Source organism: Hippopotamus amphibius, chromosome X, assembly GCF_030028045.1.
Source record: "Hippopotamus amphibius kiboko isolate mHipAmp2 chromosome X, mHipAmp2.hap2, whole genome shotgun sequence".
NCBI lineage: Eukaryota > Metazoa > Chordata > Mammalia > Artiodactyla > Hippopotamidae > Hippopotamus > Hippopotamus amphibius.
Window position 1 is genome coordinate 54,450,497 of NC_080203.1, and position 22,499 is coordinate 54,472,995.

Sequence of the window (22,499 nt, forward strand, 5' to 3'; positions counted from 1 at the left end):
AAAGGATGTCAAGAAGCAATCCATGATTAAGAGAAAACGAGGAAACAAAACCAGTGATTCTAGGATCAGAAAAAGAGCTAAACTGAGCCTTAGAGGAGATAAGTTGGATATTAAAAAGTGAGAGAGGTTGAGAAGATTTCAGGCATGGAAAATGGATGGAATGAGAAGGGCGGAGATGAGAATTAGGGGTTTATGCAGAGGATTTGGGAGAAAATCAAGTTAGAAAAGTGGATTGAGGTCAGAAATTGAATGACCATGAAGGCCTGATTAAGTTGTCCAGACTTTATTCTGTTAAAATAGCCACTTACTGAGCACCTACTATGTGACTAGTGGTTTATATGCATAGTGGGCACTTGTTGTACGTTGGATATTGGACATCTATTTCCTCAGTCTCATAGCACTCTGGTTTTCTTTTCAGAAGAGTCCAGTGGGACTATAACTAGAGGCCTTACCCTATTGTAGTGAAGGGGCATGCAATTAAATTGAAAGTGACTGGTTTCAGTTTATTTCATCCTCAACATCATGAAGAGACTATTCTGGTTATAAGGCCCTGGTGTTTTCTGCTTCCTAGGTATCCAGGCTACTTCACTTCCTGCCTTTTTCCAGACCTGACTCACCACCCTTCCACAGATTCTGTGAGACCTTGTTATTTTCCAATGGATTAAATTTTGAGTAAAATAGCCAGAGTTGACTTATGATGCTTGCAACTGAAAAGTCCTAACTGATATAGTTATATACTATTTTCCACATTTCACTGATAAAGAGACTGTGGATTAGTGAGATTAAGTAACTTCCCAAGGCCAAACAGCTGGCAAGTGGCAAATGTAGGTATATTTGACTCTGGAATCTAATTTCTATAAAATTACTTACCAGAGACTGCATGGCATGACCAAGACTCAAACTCCAATTTGTCTGACTTCAAAACTGGTGTTTTTTTTCCTACACCACTGTGCCTTTCAATGAGGATTCACTGCAGAATTTCAAGAAGGGTATGATATAATGAAAATGGCATTTTAGAAAGGTTAATTTCACAACAGAATATAGGCTAGAAGGGAAGCAAGAGAGCTTGAGGTAGGGAGATAGATGACAAGGACGAGGTAAATAATCCAGATGCAAAATGACAGTGGTCTGCAATAGTGAAATGATAGAATGCAAGAGAGTATAGAAGGGAACATAACTAGAATACTTTATCAGTCGTCATAGCTATCTCTCTGAAATGTACATCCCATTAATTTTCACTATTTTATAATAACTTCGGTTCAGTGATTTCAAACTTCAGTCCAGGAAACATATGTCTTTTACTGAATAACAGAATCTCTTAGTAAGCATATTATAAACTTATAAGCAAATGTACATCATTTGCAGCTAAATTATATGTACATTATTTGCAGAAAAATGCAATTTGCCTAGTGATTTTATGATCAAGCAGTACTTTATGGCTTCAAATTTCTTCAAAACATCACAAAACCACAGGAAAGAAAGGATATCACAAAATCCAAATAGTTATTTGTAAGAATTGGCCTAAGTTTTCCCCACAAAGCTAAAAATAAACTTTTCAGAAGAATGGTTAATCTACTCACGATCTTCATTTTTCCAGGCAACCTGAATCTCTAGAAGCAAGAGTCATTTTCTCCGTTAAAAAATAGCTGTACAAGTCAATAGGAAAAATGATATGAGTTTTGAAATAAGAGGAAAGGAAACAATGTAAATGAAACAAATGTAACACAGATCAGGCTATATGAGTGCTGTTCAAGCAAAAGATACTCCCTATTTTGCAAAAACAATAGTTAGGACAGTACTCAAGCTCTCTATGTAACCTTTGCTCTATATAACAACTCAAACTTTATTCAAACAATGTTATTCACCGTTGCCTTAATTTTTTCCTTTTTAGTTACAAAAGTAATATATGCTCATTATTTTAAAATTCAAAAAAAACACTCCAGAATAGAAAATAAAAAGTTAAAGCTTTTCCTTCTATCTAATTACACCAGTTTGGTGTGTATAGTGTCAGACATTTTTCTGTGAGCATGAAAACACACACACATGCACACTCCATATATACATCTTTTTAAATGTAGTTTGTATGTAGATGAGATCATACTGCAGATATTGTTTTGCAACTTGCCTTTTTCATTTGACACTCTACTGTGGGCATCTTTTGCACATACTGAGAACCAGCTCTTTTGTTCTGTTACCATGACAGATGTGTTCTCAAGCCCCAGTTTCTGGCATTTTCCCAATCATTTAAATGCTTCAATAACTGTTTCTTGTGTTCAAAAAAGACTTGACTTCCCAAAGCAAAATATCTTTTAAATAATAAAGAAATTGGGGAATTTGCTTCTTAATATTCTAAAGAAAGGAAAATTCAATGTGACATGTAGATGCTTAATTCAAACAGCAAGGCTCTGATAACAAACAAAATCTGGTTCTCAAAGTAGCATTTTTTAAAAATTATCTTATTATGGTAAGAACCCTTAGCATGAGATCTATCCTCTAAAATTTTAAGTGTACAATTCATTACTGTTGACTATATGTTTAATATTATACAACAGATCTCTAGAGCTAATTCATGTTCTTTAACTGAAACTTAATTTGTAGTTATTTTTATGATATCCAGAGTACAATTTATTAAAAGGAATGCCCTGATATTTCAATATATATTTTCCTTTAAATGCCTATTATTTATAAAGAAATTTTCAGATAATTATTTTCTAGAAATCTTGCCTAATGAAAGAAAATACTAATGAAACAGAAGATTAAGTAAACAGACACTTTAATTTAATATTATAGATCCTCATTAAATTCCAGAATTTTTCTTCTAAAGACTCTGCATTGACATAAGTGACAGCAAGATCCTTTTTGACCCACCTCCTAGAGTAATGGAAATAAAAACAAAAATTAACAAATGGGACTTAATGAAACTCAAAAGTTTTTGCACAGCAAAGGAAACCATAAATAAGATGAAAAGACAACCCTCAGAATGGCAGAAAATACTTGCAAATGAAGCAATTGACAAAGGATTAATCTCCAAAATATATAAGCAGCTCATGCAACTCAATATCAAAAAAACAAACAACCCCATCCAAAAATGGGCAGAAGACCTAAACAGACATTTCTCCAAAGAAGATATACAGATGACCAACAAACACATGAAAAGATACTCAACATCACTAATCATTAGAGAAATGCAAATCAAAACCACAATGAGGTATCACCTCACACCAGTCAGAATGGCTATCATCAAAAAATCTACAAACAATAAGTGCTGGAGAGGCTGTGGAGAAAAGGGGACCCTTCTGCACTATTGGTGGGAATATAACTTGATACAGCCACTATGGAAAACAGTATGGAGTTTCCTTAAATAACTAAAAAATAGAACTACCATATGACCCAGTAATCCCACTCCTGGGCATATACCCAGAGAAAACCATAATTCAAAAAGATACATGTACCACAATGTTCATTGCAGCATTATATACAATAGCCAAGACATGGAAGCAACCTAAATGTCCATCCACAGATGGATGGATAAAGAAGATGTGGCACATATATACAATGGAATATTACTCAGCCATAAAAAGGAATGAAATTGAGTTATTTGCGGTGAGGTAGATGGACCTAGAGTCTGTCATATGGAGTGAAGTAAGTCAGAAAGAGAAAAACAAATACCGTATGCTAACTTATATATATGGAATCTAAAAAAATGGTACTGATGAACCCAGTGGCAAGGAAAGAATAAAGACACAGATGTAGAGAACAGACTTGAGGACATGGAGTAGGGGTGAAGAGGAAGGTGGGACAAAGTGAGAGAATAGCATTAACATATGTATACTACCAAATGTAAAACAGATGGCTGGTGGGAAGCTGCTGCATAACACAAGGACATCAACTGGATGATGGGTGATGACCTAGAGGGGTGGGGTAGGGAGGGTGGGAGGGAGGCTCAAGAGGGAGGGGATATGGGGATATATGCATAAATACAGCTGATTCACTTTGTTACACAGTGGAAACTGGCAGAAGAGTGTAAAGCAATTATACTCCAATAAAGATCTGGAAAAAAAAAAAAGACTCTGCATAGTCTCCTAGCTCTTAATAAATTGTGTGAAGTGCTCCTGTTTAGAAGCTGGTTACTAAAACACTGATTCTTTAAATACTGAAAATGTACTAAACTACTGTGATTTGCTGCATGGCAGGTGTGCACCAGTAAATTTGGCACATTTAGGGTATGGGACAATTGTTAAATAAAAGTGGAATGTGATTAAAGGCTAAAAATGTTTTTTACTTCAGCAGCAAGTAAAAACACTCCTGCTCTCAGGAAGCCAGTTCATTAGTTTAAGAAGTTGGTTTATTAGTACTAAGTGTGTTCTTGTGCAGAGCAATACTCTGTGTGAGGATGGAGAGTTACATACAAGAAAATATCTCAGTCCCTGTCCTAGATAAATTTAAAATACACTTGGGAAAAAAAGTGTGTTTGTAAAAGAAATGTGGCTATGTGGTTCTGTTATAACGTTTATCAAAAAGTATACCAAACTTTAATGGAGCTTCAGTAAATAAGCTCCCAAATAAATGAAGAGTTAAAGAACTACATTTCACTGGGTAAGCATTCCTGGAAAAGATAAGTTTAGTAAGGAAGTTAGAATTCACTGAGAGAGCACTCACCACCTTCAAAGCATTTTACATGTATTATGCTATTTAAAGCACACCATGGTTCTATGAGGAAAGTATTATTAGCATTCTCATTTTACAAACGAGGAAACTGGGGCAAAGGGAGTTAAAATTTTTGCTCAAGGTCACCAGAGGGTAAAAGACACAGTTTATGCTTATATGCACAGATCTAATTCCAGACAGTGAAGTATCACCAAAACTTTGGGATTCAAACAGGGATAGGATTAGTATTTTAGGAAGATTTTCCAAAAAAAAACTATGTATAGCATATATTAGAAGCTAGAGAACAGCAAGGAGAGCACTGCAAGCAGAATGGTCAGTTAGTCTAATAATTCATGTAATTCTGTCTTTATGTCATTTTTAACCTTTCTTCCGGAGAAGGCTAGACATTCTCATGATGCCAGATAATGGAATTGTGTTAATTAGAGCATATGGTTATCTCTAAACAAACAATACTTAGTAGTCTTTCGGATAGACAAATGTAGGTTATAAAACAAGACAGACAAAACTGCTCAACATCACAATTTTGAAATTTTGGTTATAACTGTTTTTAAAAAGAGTCACTAAAACAAAGTTATGAATCTGGAGAGTTTATGGTTGCATTTCTCATTTCTTTATCTGTATTAAATAGATTTTTTGATAACTAAAACAATGAGTTCATTAGCCATCCTGTTCATTTACTCACTTGTAATCAGTCATGATGTAGTTTCCTAGCTTCTCTTTCATTGATGAGTTAGAGAAGAGTGAAGAGTTAGCTATCTTCACCTTGAAAGTATTAATACTGACTAGATTTGCTGAAGCATTAGTCTTTAATACAAGCTAAGCATGTAATTTAACTGAAAAGCCTGCCACAGTGGAGAAAAACTAAACCAAGGATATTAGTTCTCAACAACAAAATGTGACTTTGGGTCACAAGGCAAATTCAACTTATTTTCTAAGTTGAAAGGTATGGTGCACATATAAAACACAGCAACTCAAGCTGATTACATTCATTAGCCTTGGCCCTGGATCATACTTATTTAACTGGGACAGGAATCCCTATGTGGCTCTGTGAATGGTATAATAATAGACAGCACTTACCGAGCCTTTATGCATATGAATAAATAATTTACACAGGTTAGCCCCTTTATGCTTATGTAACAACCCAACAGAGCTATTCCTATCATCATCTGCTTCTTAAAAGAAAACTGAGAGTTGGAGATGTGTGACTTGTCCAGGGTTATACAGACAGTAAGGGAAAGGATTTAAATCCAGGCAGTCTGACCCCAGAGCCTGTGATGTTGCCTGAAACTCACAGGAAAATGGATTGGATCATCATACTGTATCATCCTGGGTGTCAATTTTACTCAGGACTGGGAATCTTATATAAAAACTATGTCAATAAATTATGGAACACAAGTCAAATATTGAAAAGAAATGTATAGATGAAATGTATAGATTTCAAAGGAGTTTCCTGCTTTCAATGGGTAACTTCAGGTCGTATCTTCAGGCTCCTCGATGTATAGGTTCCTCTGCTGCTGGGGATACTAAATGGAAAAATTCCTAGGATATTTTTCATTTAATTGTGGATTGAATACATTGGCATTTACTTTAAGCTCTGACCTCCCAGTGTTTGGCTGTTAACCAAATAAAGTCATTAGGCATGTTAAGTTTAATGAAAACCATCTTTTTCATTAAACTAGCTTGTTCTAGTATACCTTGTTAGTTCAAGCTAAGTCTCTTGTGAGTCAGAGGAACTTGAGTACTGATGCCCCTGAAAGTGCTAATACCACGAAGACATAACTATTACCAGAGGAATGGAAGAGTGGCCAGGGCTGTCACTTAAGTCCAATTCTAATACCTCTGTCCAGGAGTTCATTCACTTTTGTTCATTAAAGATGGTATAGTAGAGTGGTTAAGAACTCAACTTCTGGAATCAAACCATCTGGTTTCACATCTGGGCTTTTTTGATTATAAACTATGTGACCTTGGACAAGTTATTCACTTAGTCTCAGTATCCTCATTGAGGATATAGTACTAAGGATGAGATGAAGATATCATGTAGGGATAGTGTGAGGATGATAATAAACCCCTCAATGGGTTTATTAAAATTAAATAGTAAAAGTAAAGCACTTAGTCCAGTGTCTGATACATGAAAGTGATAAAGTTAGTTATTATTAGTTAGTGACAACTATGTATACTTACTTACAATGCTTATGCTTAGGGTAATTATCCATTATTAGAGGACCTGAACAATCTGTATTTATTCCTTAATTTGCCCCTAAACCAAAATCATTAATATTTGTGAAAATGACTTTCTGCATACAAAATAATATACATAAAAATGTGTTAACTGCAGAATTGTTTGTAGTGATGGAAAGCCCTAGAATGTCCATCCAATAAGGAAGGTCTCAGTTTCTCCAGTCTGGATAAGGACATAGGACTAGATGATCTCTAAAATTCCTTCCACCTCCAACAAGGACAACATTTTCGCCCAGTTGTTAGTTAGGCTTGACACCAGTACTCTAAGCAACAGAAATGAGACAGGAAAATCTAAGGTATTAGGTGGGTATTTAAAATTAAGTCACAATGCTTAGTACTCTACAATTAATCAACACGTAAAATGTTAAAAAATATGTTATTAATATCAAGAACAGAAGTCATAATTTAACACATTGGGAGTTATTGGATTATATTTTAAGATATATGTAATTAATTGTTTGCAAATTTTATACTCAACCTTCATAACAGAATAAAAAACAAAAGGTATCAAAAATAAACATGAGATATGAGTTTGAGGTTTAGATAACGAAGATTTACAATTTAAGACTATCAGGAAGTTTGAAAGCTCTCAAGAAAGAAAGGGGGCTGTGTGTGCTGTAAAATACTAAAACAATATTTGGCTTGAATTTTATTTAAAATTGTGTTGATTTTTTTCCTTTGAAATAACAGGAGATATTCTGTAGGCAGACAATGCTAAGCAGGATGAGTGGCTATTTGACTTTAGAACTATCAGGACCTAATATTATTATTAATATCAACAAGTTGCCAGCATCCATGAAATTTCCAGCCTCATGCATATTTTAGTCGGAAAATCTCTATTTGTAGAGTTCTATGCTGCTTTCAAAATAGAAGTCACAGCATAGTCAGAAAGAAATGCTGAGTGGCTTGAGACTATACAATAAGAAAGGTTTCTTTACACACAATCTTGATCAATAATATTATGAAAAATAGCAAACAATGTTGAATTTGAGGTCTATGTACCATTATTAGCCCCATTTTAGAGAAGGAAAATAGAGGTAATAAAAGTGAGGTAGCCTGCCCAATATCTTAATACAACTAGTAAGAGGAAAAACCAGGATTCAAGCCCAGCAATTCTGATTCCAGAAGCTGTACTAAAATCATTTAGGTCATAAAGTCTCACTAAGGAAATCAAATGCTGAAACTTGATTATTATTGAGATTCTACTCTTTTAAACTCTAAGAAAGGGTTTTTAAAATTGTGTGTATGTTGTTTTACACAAAAATGGCCATCACCTCTGAAGAGTTGTGGAATAGATATTGTTTCCACCAGCAGGAATATCTGCAATTCCATAAGACTTATTTTTTCTCAGAGGACGCACTTAATCAAATTAATTAAATACATTTGGGTATTCTGGATGAAAAATGGCAGAAAATATCATTTGGGCTTGTTCTACATTGTCCAAATATAATGCAAAATTTAGAAACAGTTATTTTAGCCATATACACATGCATGGACGTTGCTCACCATTTAAATCCTTTGAATTTTTCCTCCCTTTTTAGTAGAATGAAACAAAATGTTTCCAAACTTGCAATTAAAAAGGTTTGCTTTATTTGAGTTTTTGTGTGAGAATTCTTAAAATGAGTAATGTGGGCAAAAGATTCTTGAGTGTCCCTGTAAAAGTGTTCCTCTGTAATGTGGATTTACATGTTTGAACAATGTGTGCTATTTTTAAGTTGAAAACTAGCATTAGAATAAATATCCAAATTAGTAACTAATTTTCCTTCACTGCCATTGCATTAATTGTAACTGTTCTTTTAAATTCCAAGCAGTTAAGGCTATAATGTCAGAAATGTAATTCACAAATATTTCCTTTTAAAAATCAAATGTTATGGGGGAATATTCCATTTGTGTCAGAAAAGATCATGCATGTTCACTGGCACAAAGTTTGACATGTTTATTAAATCAAGTTTCTTAAAAATAAAAAAAATAAGATGTTATAGCTACATACCATATTTTATTCATTTCTGTGTATCCTTATTTTAGGAATGAGTATGGAATGATATAATTTTGATTTGAAAAACAGTGTGAAATAATAACCAATTTTTATTACTATTCTTTTTAAACCACAATTTATTAACAGCTTGAAAACACCATCTGTTTAATTTTACCAAACAGGTCTCACTTAACAAAGGTGAGAAAAGAGGCATTATTTGTGCTCCTGAATAATGCTAGCTACCATTCCTGTGGCTGGACTGTAGATAGCTACACACTGTTAACTCCAGAAAACAGAAGAGCATTTGATGCTTCTGGTGTTGATTGATTTTCTAGGTTATTACTGCTGTTATTTGTCTCTCAGATATTTGAGAGCAGAAATGAAAGGCCAAGGATGAAGATCCAGCTTCTGTAATTGTCTCCACTGCAATGAAATTCTGTTATTCTACAATTTGGTTCTATTTTCCTCTCAAATATACCTAACAAATATTTACCAACTAGGTGATTAAAATAGTATACAAGGGAATAGAATAGAGTCCAAAATACACCCACAGATATACGGACAACAAATTTTTGATTAAGATGCAAAAGTAGTTCAGCAGAGAAAGGAGAGCTTTTGCAACAAATGATGCTGGAACAATTAGTTATTCATTTGGAAAAAAAAAAAGAAAAAGAATTTCAATCCACATCTTGTACCACATACAAAAATAGATCGGATTGAAATATAAAACCTAAAAGTATAAAACTTTAAAAAAAGATAGAAGAATATACTTGTTAAGAATATCCTTGCTAGGCAAAGGTGATACCAAAAGCATGGCTCATAAAAGGAAAAAAAAAAGATGATATATTGGACTTTTTCAAAATTACAAACTTTTGCTCTTTGAAAAACTGTGAAAGGCACTGTTAAGAGGATAAAAAAAAATCGTGGATTGGGAGAAAATATTTGCAGAGCTAATACCTGATATAGGACTTATATCCAGAGTAGAAAAAGAATTCTCAAAACTCAATAGTCAGACAACAACCTAATAGAAAAATGGGAAACATATGAATAGATACTTCAACAAAGAAGATAAGTAGATGGTAAATCAGTACACAAAAAGATGTTCCACATCATTAGCCATTAGGGAAATGCAAAGTAAAACCACAATGAGATACTCTTATATACCTATTAGAATGGTTAAATTTAAAAAGACTGACCATACCAAATGTTGGCATTCCTTGTGGGAATACAAAATTGTACAGCCACTCTGGAAAATAACTAATTTCTTAAAAGTTAAACAGACACACACCGTGTGATCCAGTCATTCCACATCCAGGTATTTCTAAAGGAAATGAAACTACATGTCTGTACAAAGACTTATACACAAATGAACACGGCAGCTTTATTCATAATAGCCCAAAATTCAACACACAAATGCCCAACAACAAATTGTGATATATCCAAGCAATGGGTAACTACTCAGTAACGAAACAGGAAAATGACTCCTTATGCACATAGCAATATGGAAAAATCTAAAAATAAGTATGCTAAGTGAAAGAAGATAAGCAAAAAGAGGGATATTTTGCATGATTCCATTTATATAACATTCTAGAAAATACAAGCTAATCTATAGAAACAGAGAGCTGATCAGTGTTTGCCTAAGGACAGGGTGGGGCATGATGAAACTTTTGGGGGTGATGAAAATGTTCATTACCTTGACTGTGATGATGACTTCATAGATATATAGATTTATCAAAACTTAGCAAATTGTATACTTTATGTACATTTATATCTATTATACAGTTGACCCTTGAATAACTAGGGGGTTGGGGTGCCCATCCTCAGCACAGTCGAAAATTTTATGTATAACTTTATAGCTGGCCACAGCATCCAGGGTTTTCCATTCAGGGATTCAGCTAACTGCAGCTTGTGTAGTACTGTAGTATTTATTGAAAAAAATTCGTGTCTAAGTGGGTCCACGCAGTTCAAACCTGTGTTGTTCAAGGGTCAACTGTACTTCAATAAAATTATTTTAAAGAAGAATTAACTTGTTTATTCAGATAAAATCTGTCTCGATGGACCAAAAAAAAAAAAGGAACAACAAATAGTAAGTCCAAAAATAAATGAATTTGCAATGCTTGGCTTCTTAAACATCTACAACAAAAAATAATGCTATAGCAGTTCCCATTGTGTATCATGTATGTGTGTATGTGTGGCAGGGGTGTGGGTGGGATTGTGTATAATATTCATAACAGGGAAGGTGTAAATAGATGTCCAAGAGCTATGTTCAGCTTGAAATATACCAATAGATTCTGTGTCAAGCATCATCTCATGTAGAACTATGAACATTTAACCCCCCCTCAAAAGAATATCATAAAATAATGGAACAGAGATATTACCATGTAAGTAACTTATAGTCTTATGAAAAAAAATAGCATATTATATGCTAGCACTAATACTTATAAACACAGAAAAATATGGTACTATACAAAAACTAAATTCATTATATGAATAAAATATTTATTTTCTTTTAGGAACCTGCCATTACAAAATTAACTAATAGACAAAAAAAGCTACAAAAATAAAAGTGTGTTATGAGATACCTAATGTATTGCATATACATCAAAAGGAGACAGTTGTTAGAAAAAGGCACCTAAAATCTACAGCTTCGAAAAAAAAGACTTCCAATCAAAAATCAGAAGAGCTTATTAATGTATTATGTTTGTATGAGGTACTTTTACAAGCTTTTCTTCTCTTTTTATTCTCCCTTCCATTCCAAACTTCTCTGTATCAGTGTAAATGATTAAGTACTAATCTTTGAAAAGCATCTAAACAACCGTCTAGGTAGATAATTTTAGAATGAAAGCTGTAGTTGACTCACATTTGTCCAATATCATAAATCAGAATAGAGGTATTTTCTAAAGGAGTTGCAGTTGTCTTAAATCAAGGTCAAAATTATTTTACCCTTAGGATTTCACCACTGATTAGTTTCTTTCTCAATTCAGTAGGAAAACAAGCAAAGGATATGAATAAGTAATTCCCAAGTGGACAATAAACATATGAAAAGACATTCAATCTTACCACTAATCTAAGAAATACAAGCATGTAATAATAAGAAATTAATTTGGAGATGTTTATTAAAATGTGACTAGTTGATTATCGCGACGTATTTTGAGTTATTTTAAATTTCTTATTTGGATTTCAATCTACTGACTTTTTTCAATCTATATTATTTCAGAAAATATAAAGTTATTAAAAAACTGCCTCAGTTATTTGCAGATAAATTATGGATAAAGGATCAGAAAACAGAGTTCAGAAACAGAACCAAACAATTTAGTTAATACAGTAAAGGTGGTATTTCATATAAGTGTGAGACAGAAAGATTATCAAATAAGTGGTACGAAGAAAGTTAACTAGCTAATAAAAATACATTAAAAAAGTCTGAATCCCTAACTCGTTGCTTACTCCAAAATACTAAATCTTGTTGGTACAAAATTTAACATATATATGAAACCATTAAAGTACTATAAAATAGAAGTGTATTCATTATCAAAATATGTCCACCATTTTAAAGGAAAATAATAATTTGTAGAACAATATTTACAGCATAACTTCACTGATTTAAATGATTGCTTCCACAGTATATTTTTAATTAAAATTATAAATTGAAAGGATATGCACTCAGTAAGTTTTATTCAGCACTATATTATCATCCTCTACCACCTGTGCCTGGCACATAGCAGGCACAAAAATATATTAGTTGAATGACTAAATAAGCGAACTCTTATGCATTGTTGGTGGGACTGTAAATTGTGATAATTTTTCTGGAAAGAAGTCTGGCAACATGTATCAAAGAGTAAAATATGCAGTTTATTCCAGCACTCCCATTTCTAGGAATTCATCATATGACTAATTTTTACAAGTACATATAGAGGTAACCATGGGTAATTTTTTTATAACAGGAAAATATATGAATCTTAGTGGAGAGATGGTTTGGGAAGTAGCTGCCATACCATAGGAATCTGGTTAAATAAATTAAGGCAAATATTTCCATGGAATATGCATCTATTCTAAATTAAGATGTTGATCATTTACTATGAAAGTATAGCCACAGTTAATTGATAAATGAGCAGATTATAAGACATAATATGATGTTACATAGATAAAACAGTATATATAAATAGGCAGGTGTGTATATGTGCAAAGAAAATTCTGGAAGGAAATGCATCAAAATGCTAACAATGGTTATCATTTGATTAGGATTGTGTTTTTATTATCATTGAAATTTTCTATATTGTATTTTTCTTTACAATGCTTACATACTTTGACAACCAGGAATAAACAATAAAAGTAAATTCATTTACAAAACAGAAAATAAAAGTGTTTCCTACCTTTTAAAAATATGACTAAATGACTAAGCACAAATCCTATAATAAACAGGTAACATAAGGGTTAATCTAACTTTAATATTTTTCCTCATTTGAAATAAATAATTCATCATATTTTATATTTTAATTGGATACTTGTGTTCAATGAACAGGTTTAGAAAGTGAATGTGATTAATTAGGTTATTTTCTATATTAGTATTCCAAATCATCTCTGTGGATTTTTCTGTTTCCATAGAACTACCAAGATATTTTCCAGTTAAGTCTTTAAAAGACTATATCTTGTGAATTTTTATTCAAATACAGATAGGTAATTCTTGTCATTCATAAAAATGGGCTAAATATGTTCCTTACCTTTTAATGAAAAGTAAACACTGGTCTTTTTGGTTGTACCAAGGGAGTTGTTCTGTTGAAGAAAAGAATCCTGTAAATAAAAATAACAGATACCCATTTTTAAACTTCATTTTGCAAACAAAAGTTTATTCATATATTACTGGACCTGTAAAGCATACTTTAGTATGGCTAGAATTTTATGTTAGAAGGAAACTGGTGGCAGATGACATTGTAAAGTACACCCTGACAGAGGATGCAGTTTCATCAACACAGATTCCCCCTCCCAACCTGCTATTCGTGGAACTGAAAACTGCTGCACGAAAGTATAGAACAAACCGCCTGCTTTTAAATAATACTACCTAACATTTGAATGCCCTTTTATTTTATCTATAAGGTTGTTACAAGCCTTGAGAAGGACTACGTGGCAAACCAGCAGCAAGGATGGGGTCTATTATATGCCAGCTTAAAAAGAGAAATATAGTAAAAATGGTGTAACTGACTCACGGCAACATGGGTTCGCAAACCTTGTAGATGGATATAAACCAGGCTTGCCAAACATCACAGACAGCACTTATTAAAACTGCTACGTGGAATGCAATATGCCTGCTTTCTAGCCCCTCCCCCCTTCGCCAATAAACGACTCCCCCTTTTTCCCCCACTGTAAAAATACATGCTCATAGAACAATTAGATAAAAGAAAGAGAATTTAAAAAATCATCCATAATCATACTACCCAATGATGACATTTGGAGTATTTTCATCCAGTTTTTTAAAAACAGATTTTTGTTACGAGGCCCCTGACAAACCAAACGGAAATTAAAGATGAGCGGATGGGAGAAGGATACTCCTCTTCCCTTGTTAGGAACCATGACTAGTATTTTTACCTCATATCTAAGCTTTTTTTTTTTGAATTATAAAACTATAAAGATAGAATTTTGAGGGGGGAAAAGAACGTCTTCCAGGGGTGTGTTCCTCAGCAACCAAGGAGCGTCTGGGAAGGAGGGCGGAGCCTGGAGAGGGCGGTGCGTTTGGTCACTCATTGGGCTGAGGGATTGTCAATCAAGCTTGCCCAGCAAATGAGGTGCGGGCTAAAGGCACACTGGGAACTAAATGAAAGGGAGGTCTGGCTGCGAGGGGAGGGGGCTTGAGATGTAAGCAGTGAAGAGATCTCGGGGTCTTGCATTGCGCCATTCGGCTGCTGCAAGCCTCAGTTAGGCGCAGCTGCAGCCGGGAGAGGTTTTGCCTCCGCCGCTCTCGCCCAGGCCTCCGCTGCCGCTGCTGCTGCCGCTGCCGCTGCCGCTGCCGCTGCCGCTGTCGCCTCCGCTGCGATCGTCTTGGCCCAGCCGCGCCCCGCCCCGCGCTCTTGCTGCCTTCACCGCTGCCACCTCTAAGCCCCAGCCTCCGCTGCCGCCACCCAAGCATCCGTGAGTCATTTTCTGCCCATCTCTGGGCGCGCGGTAGTCACCACCTTAAGAGGTTTGCAGGCTTGCAAAATGGCAGAAGCGCATCCTAACAGGCTGTCGGAACCTGTCGCCCAGGGGGTGGATGAAGAAATGATGGCTAGCTCGTCTAGCGATTCTGGGGGAGAATCTGACAGAAGCAGCTCTCGCAGCACCACTAGTTGCAGCAGCAGTAGCAGCGGCAGCGGCAGCGGCAGCGGCAGCAGCAGCAGCAGCAGCAGCAGCAGTAGCAGCAGCAGCCGCCGCATCGGCTTCTATAGAAGGAAGAGGGTACCTGGGCCTTTTAGAAGTGCGCGGCGGGCTCCTTCCCCTAGAAGTTTCGTGGATCAGCTGCCTCGGGCAGTTAGGAATCGTGTGCAGGCGCTCAGAAATATTCAAGATGAATGTGACAAGGTAGACGCCCTGTTCTTAAAGGCAATTCACGATCTCGAACGAAAATATGCCGAACTCAATAGGCCTCTGTACGATCGGCGATTCCAAATCATCAATGCAGAATATGAGCCTACGGAAGAAGAATGTGAATGGAATTCAGAGGATGAGGTGTTCAGCAGTGATGAGGAGGTGCAGGAAGAAGGCCCTAGTGAGATGCCTGCCTTAGAGGGTGAGGAAGAAGACGATGACCCGAAAGCAAATCCTGAGGTCAAGGCTGAAGAAAATGCAGCTCGGAAAGAAAATCCTGAGGCAAAGGCTGAAGAAAAAGCAGAGTCTAAAGATGCTCTGGAGGCCAAGCCTGAAGTAAAAGAAGATCCAAAAGAAGCCCCCCAGGCAAAGGCAGAAGATAAAGAGCAGCCTAAAGCAACAGAGGCTAAGGCAAGGGCTCCAGGAAAAGAGGCTCCTAAAAGAGTTCCTGAGGTCAGGCCTAAAGAAAGAGCTCTTAAAAGAGCTCGCAGGGGAAAGCCTAAAAGAGAAGATCCTAAAGGCATTCCCGACTACTGGCTGACTGTCTTAAAGAATGTTGACAGGCTGGGGCCCATGATTCAGAAGTATGATGAGCCCATTCTGAAGTTCTTGTCCGATGTTAGCCTGAAGTTCTCAGAACCTGGCTGGCCTATAAGTTATACATTTGAATTTTGCTTTCTACCCAATCCATTCTTCAAAAACGAGGTGCTGACCAAGACATACGTAATAAAGTCAAAGCCAGATCACAAAGATCCCTTCTTCTCTTGGGGCTGGGAAATCCAAGATTGCAAAGGCTGTAAGATAGATTGGAGAAGAGGAAAGGATGTTACAGTGACAACCACCCGGAGTCGCACAACTGCTACTGAAGAAGTTGAAACCCAGTCAAGAGTGGTTACTAATGCATCATTCTTCAATTTCTTTAGCCCTCCTGAGATTCCTGCGATTGGAAAGCTTGAACCACGAGAAGATGCTATCCTTGATGAAGACTTTGAAATTGGTCAAATTTTACATGATAATGTCATCCTGAAATCAATCTATTACTATACAGGAGAAGTCAATGGTATCTATGATGTTGGTAAAGATTATGGAAACAGGAAATATCAAAAATAAAAAAGAGGCTGCATGAAAGAATTTTCAAGAATCTCAGATTTCAAGCAGAAGTGAAACAGGTTTATATAGCCTTGAAAAAAAAAAAACCTGCCTGATAACCTCAACACTAGTATTCCTCACCGTCTTGTTTTCGTACTTTCTTGGTAGCCTAAAACATTGTCTTAAAGTGTCTGAGTATCAGTTTATCTAGCCTGTTGCAGTGTAATATTCCTCAAAAATATGTATACTGCTGTCAATTATATAAAGCATGTAAGTTTGGTGCTACAAAGTTTTGGTTAAAGTGAAGTCCCTTTGCCCTGTTCCTATTAGAATGTAGCTGTGAAAACTGTCAGAATTGTTAACTGAGACAAATATTTGCTTGAAAAAAAAAAGTTCCTGAAGTATCAATGCAAATGTTTTCTTTTTGCAGCCCAGAAGTCTAAGGGTTTAAATCTGCTTGTACTAGTTGTGCCTTCATTACTTTGCTATAGAAATACAGTATTATACTTACTAGAACAGTGCACTGTGAAATTTGCTTGAAAAAAGATCAGCATACATTTAATAATGTCCATCAAGACCATATGTGATATGACTGTGAGCTTGTTAATGTGACATAGTGGTTTATAAATGTAAGCATAATGAAATTATTTACCACTGAGGTGTTTAATATAATATAATATTTAAAAAAAGTTTGCTCATCTTATCCTGTGTAACTGTAAACTAAAGGGACTAACCACATTTTCTTTGTAATATGTTCTACTTTGCCTTTCACTGGAAATGATCACTTTACACCATTTGGTATTTTTTTCATGTTCTTCTATTGCAACCTAAAATAAATAAATGTCAAATAAAGTGTATCATGCTGTAAAAACCTACCATTTTGCCTCATTATAAAAATGTGGTGCTTATTATGGAAAAAGTAGAGAATCCTTAGGAAAAGGGACATTTAAAATATATAATTATCAATATAATTAACATTCTGATGCATTTCCCAGATCTTAGCTCTTTTTTGGAGGATACACATTCAGGTAATTGGAGAGAAGTGGGACTGGGAAGAGGACTAAGACGGGAGAGAGGAAGAGAAGGGGAGGAAGGAATGGGGAGGGAGGCTTGAAGTAGAGAAAGTGGGGAGGGAGAAGGGAAAGGGAGGGTACCAGGGTGAGGAGGTGGGTGGAAGGAGAAGAGGATGGGAGGGAGGAAAAGGGAAAGGAAGGGGAGGTGGGAAAGGAGAGGGGAGGAGGAAAGGGAGGAGGGTAGGGAGAGGAAAGGATGGGAGGAAGTGGGGATGGGGAAGGGGGGAGATAGGCAGGAGTGCCTCACCCAGAAAGGACATCCATGTAAATTGTTTTCACTTCCAGGAGGAGGATGGGTAAATGACCCAGGCCCACCTTCCACTGTGACTTAGGAGGAGGTCACACTCCCATGTGTGGTTTTATTTTTCCTTATAGGTGACATTATGCTTTCACCAATTCTGCACCATGCAATTGGTCATAGAGTAATTTGATCCTGATATTTTGGTTTGAATTTATTGTGAGGAGGGGCCCCCTTAAACTCAGTTTACCAAAGAGCTTTGTACTGGGCACAAAGTCAGAAGCACAACAAATAATATCTTATTTCACATCTGCCATTTCTCCACTGCATATATTTTCCTTCAAGACCTTACGGGAAAGAGCTGTGGCAAGAGGAAGACAGGATTTGGGAATTTCTGGGCCTCTAGGCATAATAGTCTTCCTAGATCTCACCATATATACATAGTTTAGTATCTTGCATTTATCCTTGCTTAACAATAGTCCCCCGTGTCTATAAATGTAAAAATATTCCAAACCATGAAATATATATTTAACCAATCGTGCATGTTTGGATATTTAGGTTATGATTTATACAAAATCAGGAAGTAAATTATTGCTTTCAGCAATAGCAGTGCTATTTTGAGAGTGCATTTGTCTTAATTTTGAGATTTTTGCATTCATCAAGAAGGGGTGTGGCAGCAGATTTATTTATAAGCCAGTGCTAAATCGAAGACTATAATAAATAACGTGTACCTGGCTCACCGCTGCAGAGGTTCTCAAATGGGATATATACTGTGCTTGAGCCCCTTCCCGCTCTGTATTTTCCAATATTAAAGGAACGCATATTCATTATAGAATATTTGCAGAATAGAAGGAGAAATGCAGATAATAACAGTCATTCGGAAGTACACTTCAGGAAGATATGCCCTGTATGAATAACAGATTGGTGTATTTTCTCCCAGTCCGTCTCTTTGATTAGGTTTTTTATTTTTTTTTATTTTTTATTTTTTTTTGGGGTACACCAGGTTCAATCAACTGTTTTTATACACATATCCCTGTATTCCCTCCCTTCCTTGACGCCCCCCCCTCGAGTCCCCCCCACCCTCCCTGCCCCAGTCCTCTAAGGCATCTTCCATCCTCGAGTTGCACTCCCTTTGTTATACAACAACTTCCCACTGACTATTTTACAGTTGGTAGTATATATATGTCTGTGCTACTCTCTCGCTTCTTCTCAGTTTCCCCTTCACCCCCCGCCCCCTCCCATACCTCGAGTTCTCCAGTCCATTCTCTGATTAGGTTTTATCATAAGTTCTCCTCTCAAATCAAGTTGGGTGGGTGTAAGAAGCTAATTCGAAAGACAGCTTATTGGTATTTTTGCCTTTTCAGGTTAAGTCTGGGGGTGGGGGTAGTGGGATGGCGTGACGGATTTTTGAATCAGTAAAGCTAGGATTCCGGAAATGCAAAAGGTGGGTGGTGAGTGCTTCAACCACCTAGGCTAAGTCAAAGGTGAAAAGAGCCTGGAAACCCGATGGGCTTGCACGTTCGTTGGGCTGCAGGTTTGTTCATCACACTCGCTCAGCCAATGAATGATGCCAGAAAGAAGAGCTGGCTGGGAAAGAAGCTCTCGGGCTGGGGGCGGGGGCGTGAGAGGAGTTTTATGGGGTCTTCCTCCGTGTCTTCTTATCTGTGTGCGCTTTTCCTTTGGTTGTGATCCAAGGCTAAGGCCAGCTGTTCCCTTCTCTGCCCGCAGCCCGACCGAAGAGGTTGTCACCTTCTCCGCCAATGCAGTCGTCCCCGCCTTCTCCTTTGTGAGTTTTTCCCGTCCTAAATTGGGCACTGAGCGTCCAGGGTCGTCACTCTATAAGTTTGTTCTTTTCTTGTAATGTGGCAAACTCAGATAAGAAGGGGTTTTCCTAAGCAGCAGCAGGGACAAGTAAGAAAGTTTAGCTAAGTGAAGAAAGGGACTACACCGATAGTCAAATGATGCAAATGCCCCCATTCTGACGGCGTCTAACGATTCAGGTGTCCTTGCCCTCAAAAAGCTTCAGGGGTCAAGCGATAAGATAGAAGCTGACTTTGATAAGGAATTGCACGCTCTTGAAAAAATCATAAATCCTCACTTGATTAGGTGTTCGTGCCCACCAGCGTAAGGATTAGGACAACCTGCAGTATAATAACTTCAACACACTTATGCATTACTTCAAATTTTATGTTTTATGTTTTTTGTGGAGAATATCTTTTAAATTTAAAAATAAAATATTTAAGTATTAAAACACATAGCATTTAGAATATACTTCTTTTCAGGAGATCTAGAACAGAACAAATTCTCTGAAGCCTCTATGTAGTTTAGTCCTTATGATGTCCTTTTATCGTATAGCTTTTAGAGAGCAGCTGGGAAAATTATCGGAGCTCTTCACTGAAGCTAATATTTACTTGGGAAGTACTTTGAAGAGCCAATTCACGTGTGTGTTTTGCCTCCATCTCAGAGGTAGGAAGGGTTCAAATCAACTTGGACCAGGTGTACCTTATTGTTGTACTATAAATTACGAATTATTTATTATGCTCTAATACATTACAAAATTTTTATCACTTGGATAAAGTAGCATAGAGTTAAGAATTTTTAATAACATTAATATCAAGTCTCCTAGATTACTTATGTTTTTGAATTTTGCATGACGGATTTATAAAGAAAAAATAAACATAATGGAGCTGTTATTTCCTTGTGTTGCTAATAAAAATTAGTGTTTGCAAGTGGTTTTCTCATCTTTTACTCATAATTTATGTAAACTAAGGGGATTAAGGATATTTTCTTTACAGCATGCTTCACTGAAAGTTATCACTTTATTATTTTATTACATCTTTTGATTGTAAAATATGTTCAGTATAGAAAATTTGGGAAATATACTGAAAAGTATAAAAAATATTTTAAACAATTCTGCCTTCACAGATAACCACATTTCACATGAAAAGAAAATATCTGTATCTATCTTTATTAACATAAATACTATTCTATCCCTTTCACCTTTCACTCAATATATTTTGGAACCCTTTCTATATCAGTGCATGTAAAACTTCATTCTGTTTAATGTAATATACCATAATGTATTTCATCAGTTTCTTCTGGGCATTTAGATTAGGAGCATCTTTTTCTAATTGATTGTTAATTGTAACCACTGTCTTTGAATTAGGGAAAAATGTTGCGTATAGTGAAATATTTTCTCTTTGGATTTTGTTCAGTTTTTTTTTTCTTTTTTCCTGCAGAAGTGTTTTGATGTTAATAAAGTCACACTTATCTCTTTACCCCCTTTACAGATTTTGGGTATTTAGCTTAGGAGGACCTTTCCACACCAAGATTTTTTTTTTAATTGCTCATATTAGAGTACTCATAGTTTCATTTAAAGTTTTAATCTTTGTGGAATAAGTTTTATGTAAGGATTGAGGTAGCTATACCACTTTTTTTCTCTCAACACAACTAATCAATCAGTTGTTTTGACACCATTTGTTGAATATTGAATAGCCGATATAATTAATTGCTGCCTTTATTATATAATCAATTCCCTTATGGGTTTGGGCCTGTTTCTGGACTGTTCTGTTCAGAAGTGTTATATTTGTGCCAGTAAAAGTCTTCTAAAGCAGAAATTTCTCATATACATTTTATTATCTGGTAAGAAAAGTTCCTTATAAAACTTGTTTTTGAGATTTTTTGGGGGGATATTTTCATCTATTCATTTTCCCAGATGAACCGCAATTTTACTTTTTCTCAGGCTCCCTCCCTCTAAAGCCTATGGATATTTTGATTATGGTTTGATTTTATATTATTTTTATATTTTATATTATTCAGTCTTCTTATCCAAGGACAAACTGTGTCTTTCCATTTAATCAAGTATTTTTAATATCCTTCAGTAGAATTGTAAAGTTTACCAGTTAAAACAGGCTTTTTAAAAATATTCAGAACCTATTCTTCAGTTTCTTCTTCCTTTGTCTACCTTTTGCTTATTTTGTTTGCTTCTTATTTTTCAATCATCTGTGTTTAGGCATTGTCCCTTTTTTCCAGCTTTGAATGAGGGCAACTGTTTGCTGAAGTGTGATGTGTGAAGAGGTAGGAGGAAATGAACTTCAGCATCTCAGAAGTTTCAGTTCAGGTTTGTCTCATATCATTCTGTTTCCGAGTTGCTGTATTTTCTGCTGGAGGCCATTTCTGTCTTCAGTTTATATTATTCTTTCCTTTCTCAGCCCTCACCAGCACCAGTTTTGGAATGAGCAGGTCAGTATGACTCCGTGACATGCCTTGAGTTAGAGGTGTTCTGTGGCAATCTTGTAGTTAATTTCTGCTCAAGGGACTGGCCAGCATCTGTAGAGTTGCTGGTTGCTTATCTCTCTCCGCATATTGAAGCAGTCTCTAAAGGCTGTCAGAAAATGACAATGATGTACTGGTATAATTTCTCCTTAACTCCAGCTCCCCTTTTGTTCTGTGTTATGGAGCTGTTTCCCAAAGGGGTCATTTCTTGCTGCTTTCCATGTCTGCCACAGGCCTAAATCAGATGTTCAGAGCTTGAACACTTAAGGGAAAAGCAAGCATTAACTCAGAGTCCTGAATTTTTTTTTGTTGTTCAAATTTCATTACAAGTGGAAGATATTCTTTCCAGTGTGTGACTTGGGATTATGGCTATTTCTTTCACTTGAAG

At 36.0% G+C, this 22,499-nt stretch overlaps 2 protein-coding genes across 3 annotated transcripts in view; one reads left to right on the forward strand and one right to left on the reverse strand.

Moving 5' to 3' along the window:
* FAM133A (family with sequence similarity 133 member A) overlaps nucleotides 1-14,552 on the reverse strand; it is a 48,845-nt gene extending 34,293 nt beyond the window's left edge. The window contains exons 1-2 of one of the 2 annotated variants that reach the window (XM_057718490.1): nucleotides 14,462-14,552; nucleotides 13,600-13,669 (exon numbers count right to left, since the gene is read on the reverse strand). The gene's annotated coding sequence lies outside the window, so the exon portion shown is untranslated. Of the gene's footprint in view, nucleotides 1-870; nucleotides 949-13,599; nucleotides 13,670-14,461 lie in introns of those variants that run through there. The other variant, XM_057718492.1, reaches the window with a different exon arrangement.
* A 365-nt stretch (nucleotides 14,553-14,917) lies between these two features.
* On the forward strand, nucleotides 14,918-17,270 carry NAP1L3 (nucleosome assembly protein 1 like 3). Its single transcript, XM_057718601.1, has one exon. It carries the CDS (start codon nucleotides 15,071-15,073, stop codon nucleotides 16,544-16,546), a length of 1,476 nt encoding a protein of 491 aa, XP_057574584.1. The 5' UTR covers nucleotides 14,918-15,070; the 3' UTR covers nucleotides 16,547-17,270.
* The last annotated feature ends 5,229 nt before the right edge of the window (nucleotides 17,271-22,499 follow it).

Coding starts and splice junctions, on each gene's coding strand:
- NAP1L3 (XM_057718601.1), top strand. CDS start 15,071: ATGGCAGAAGCGCATCCTAACAGGCTGTCGGAACCTGTCGCCCAGGGG.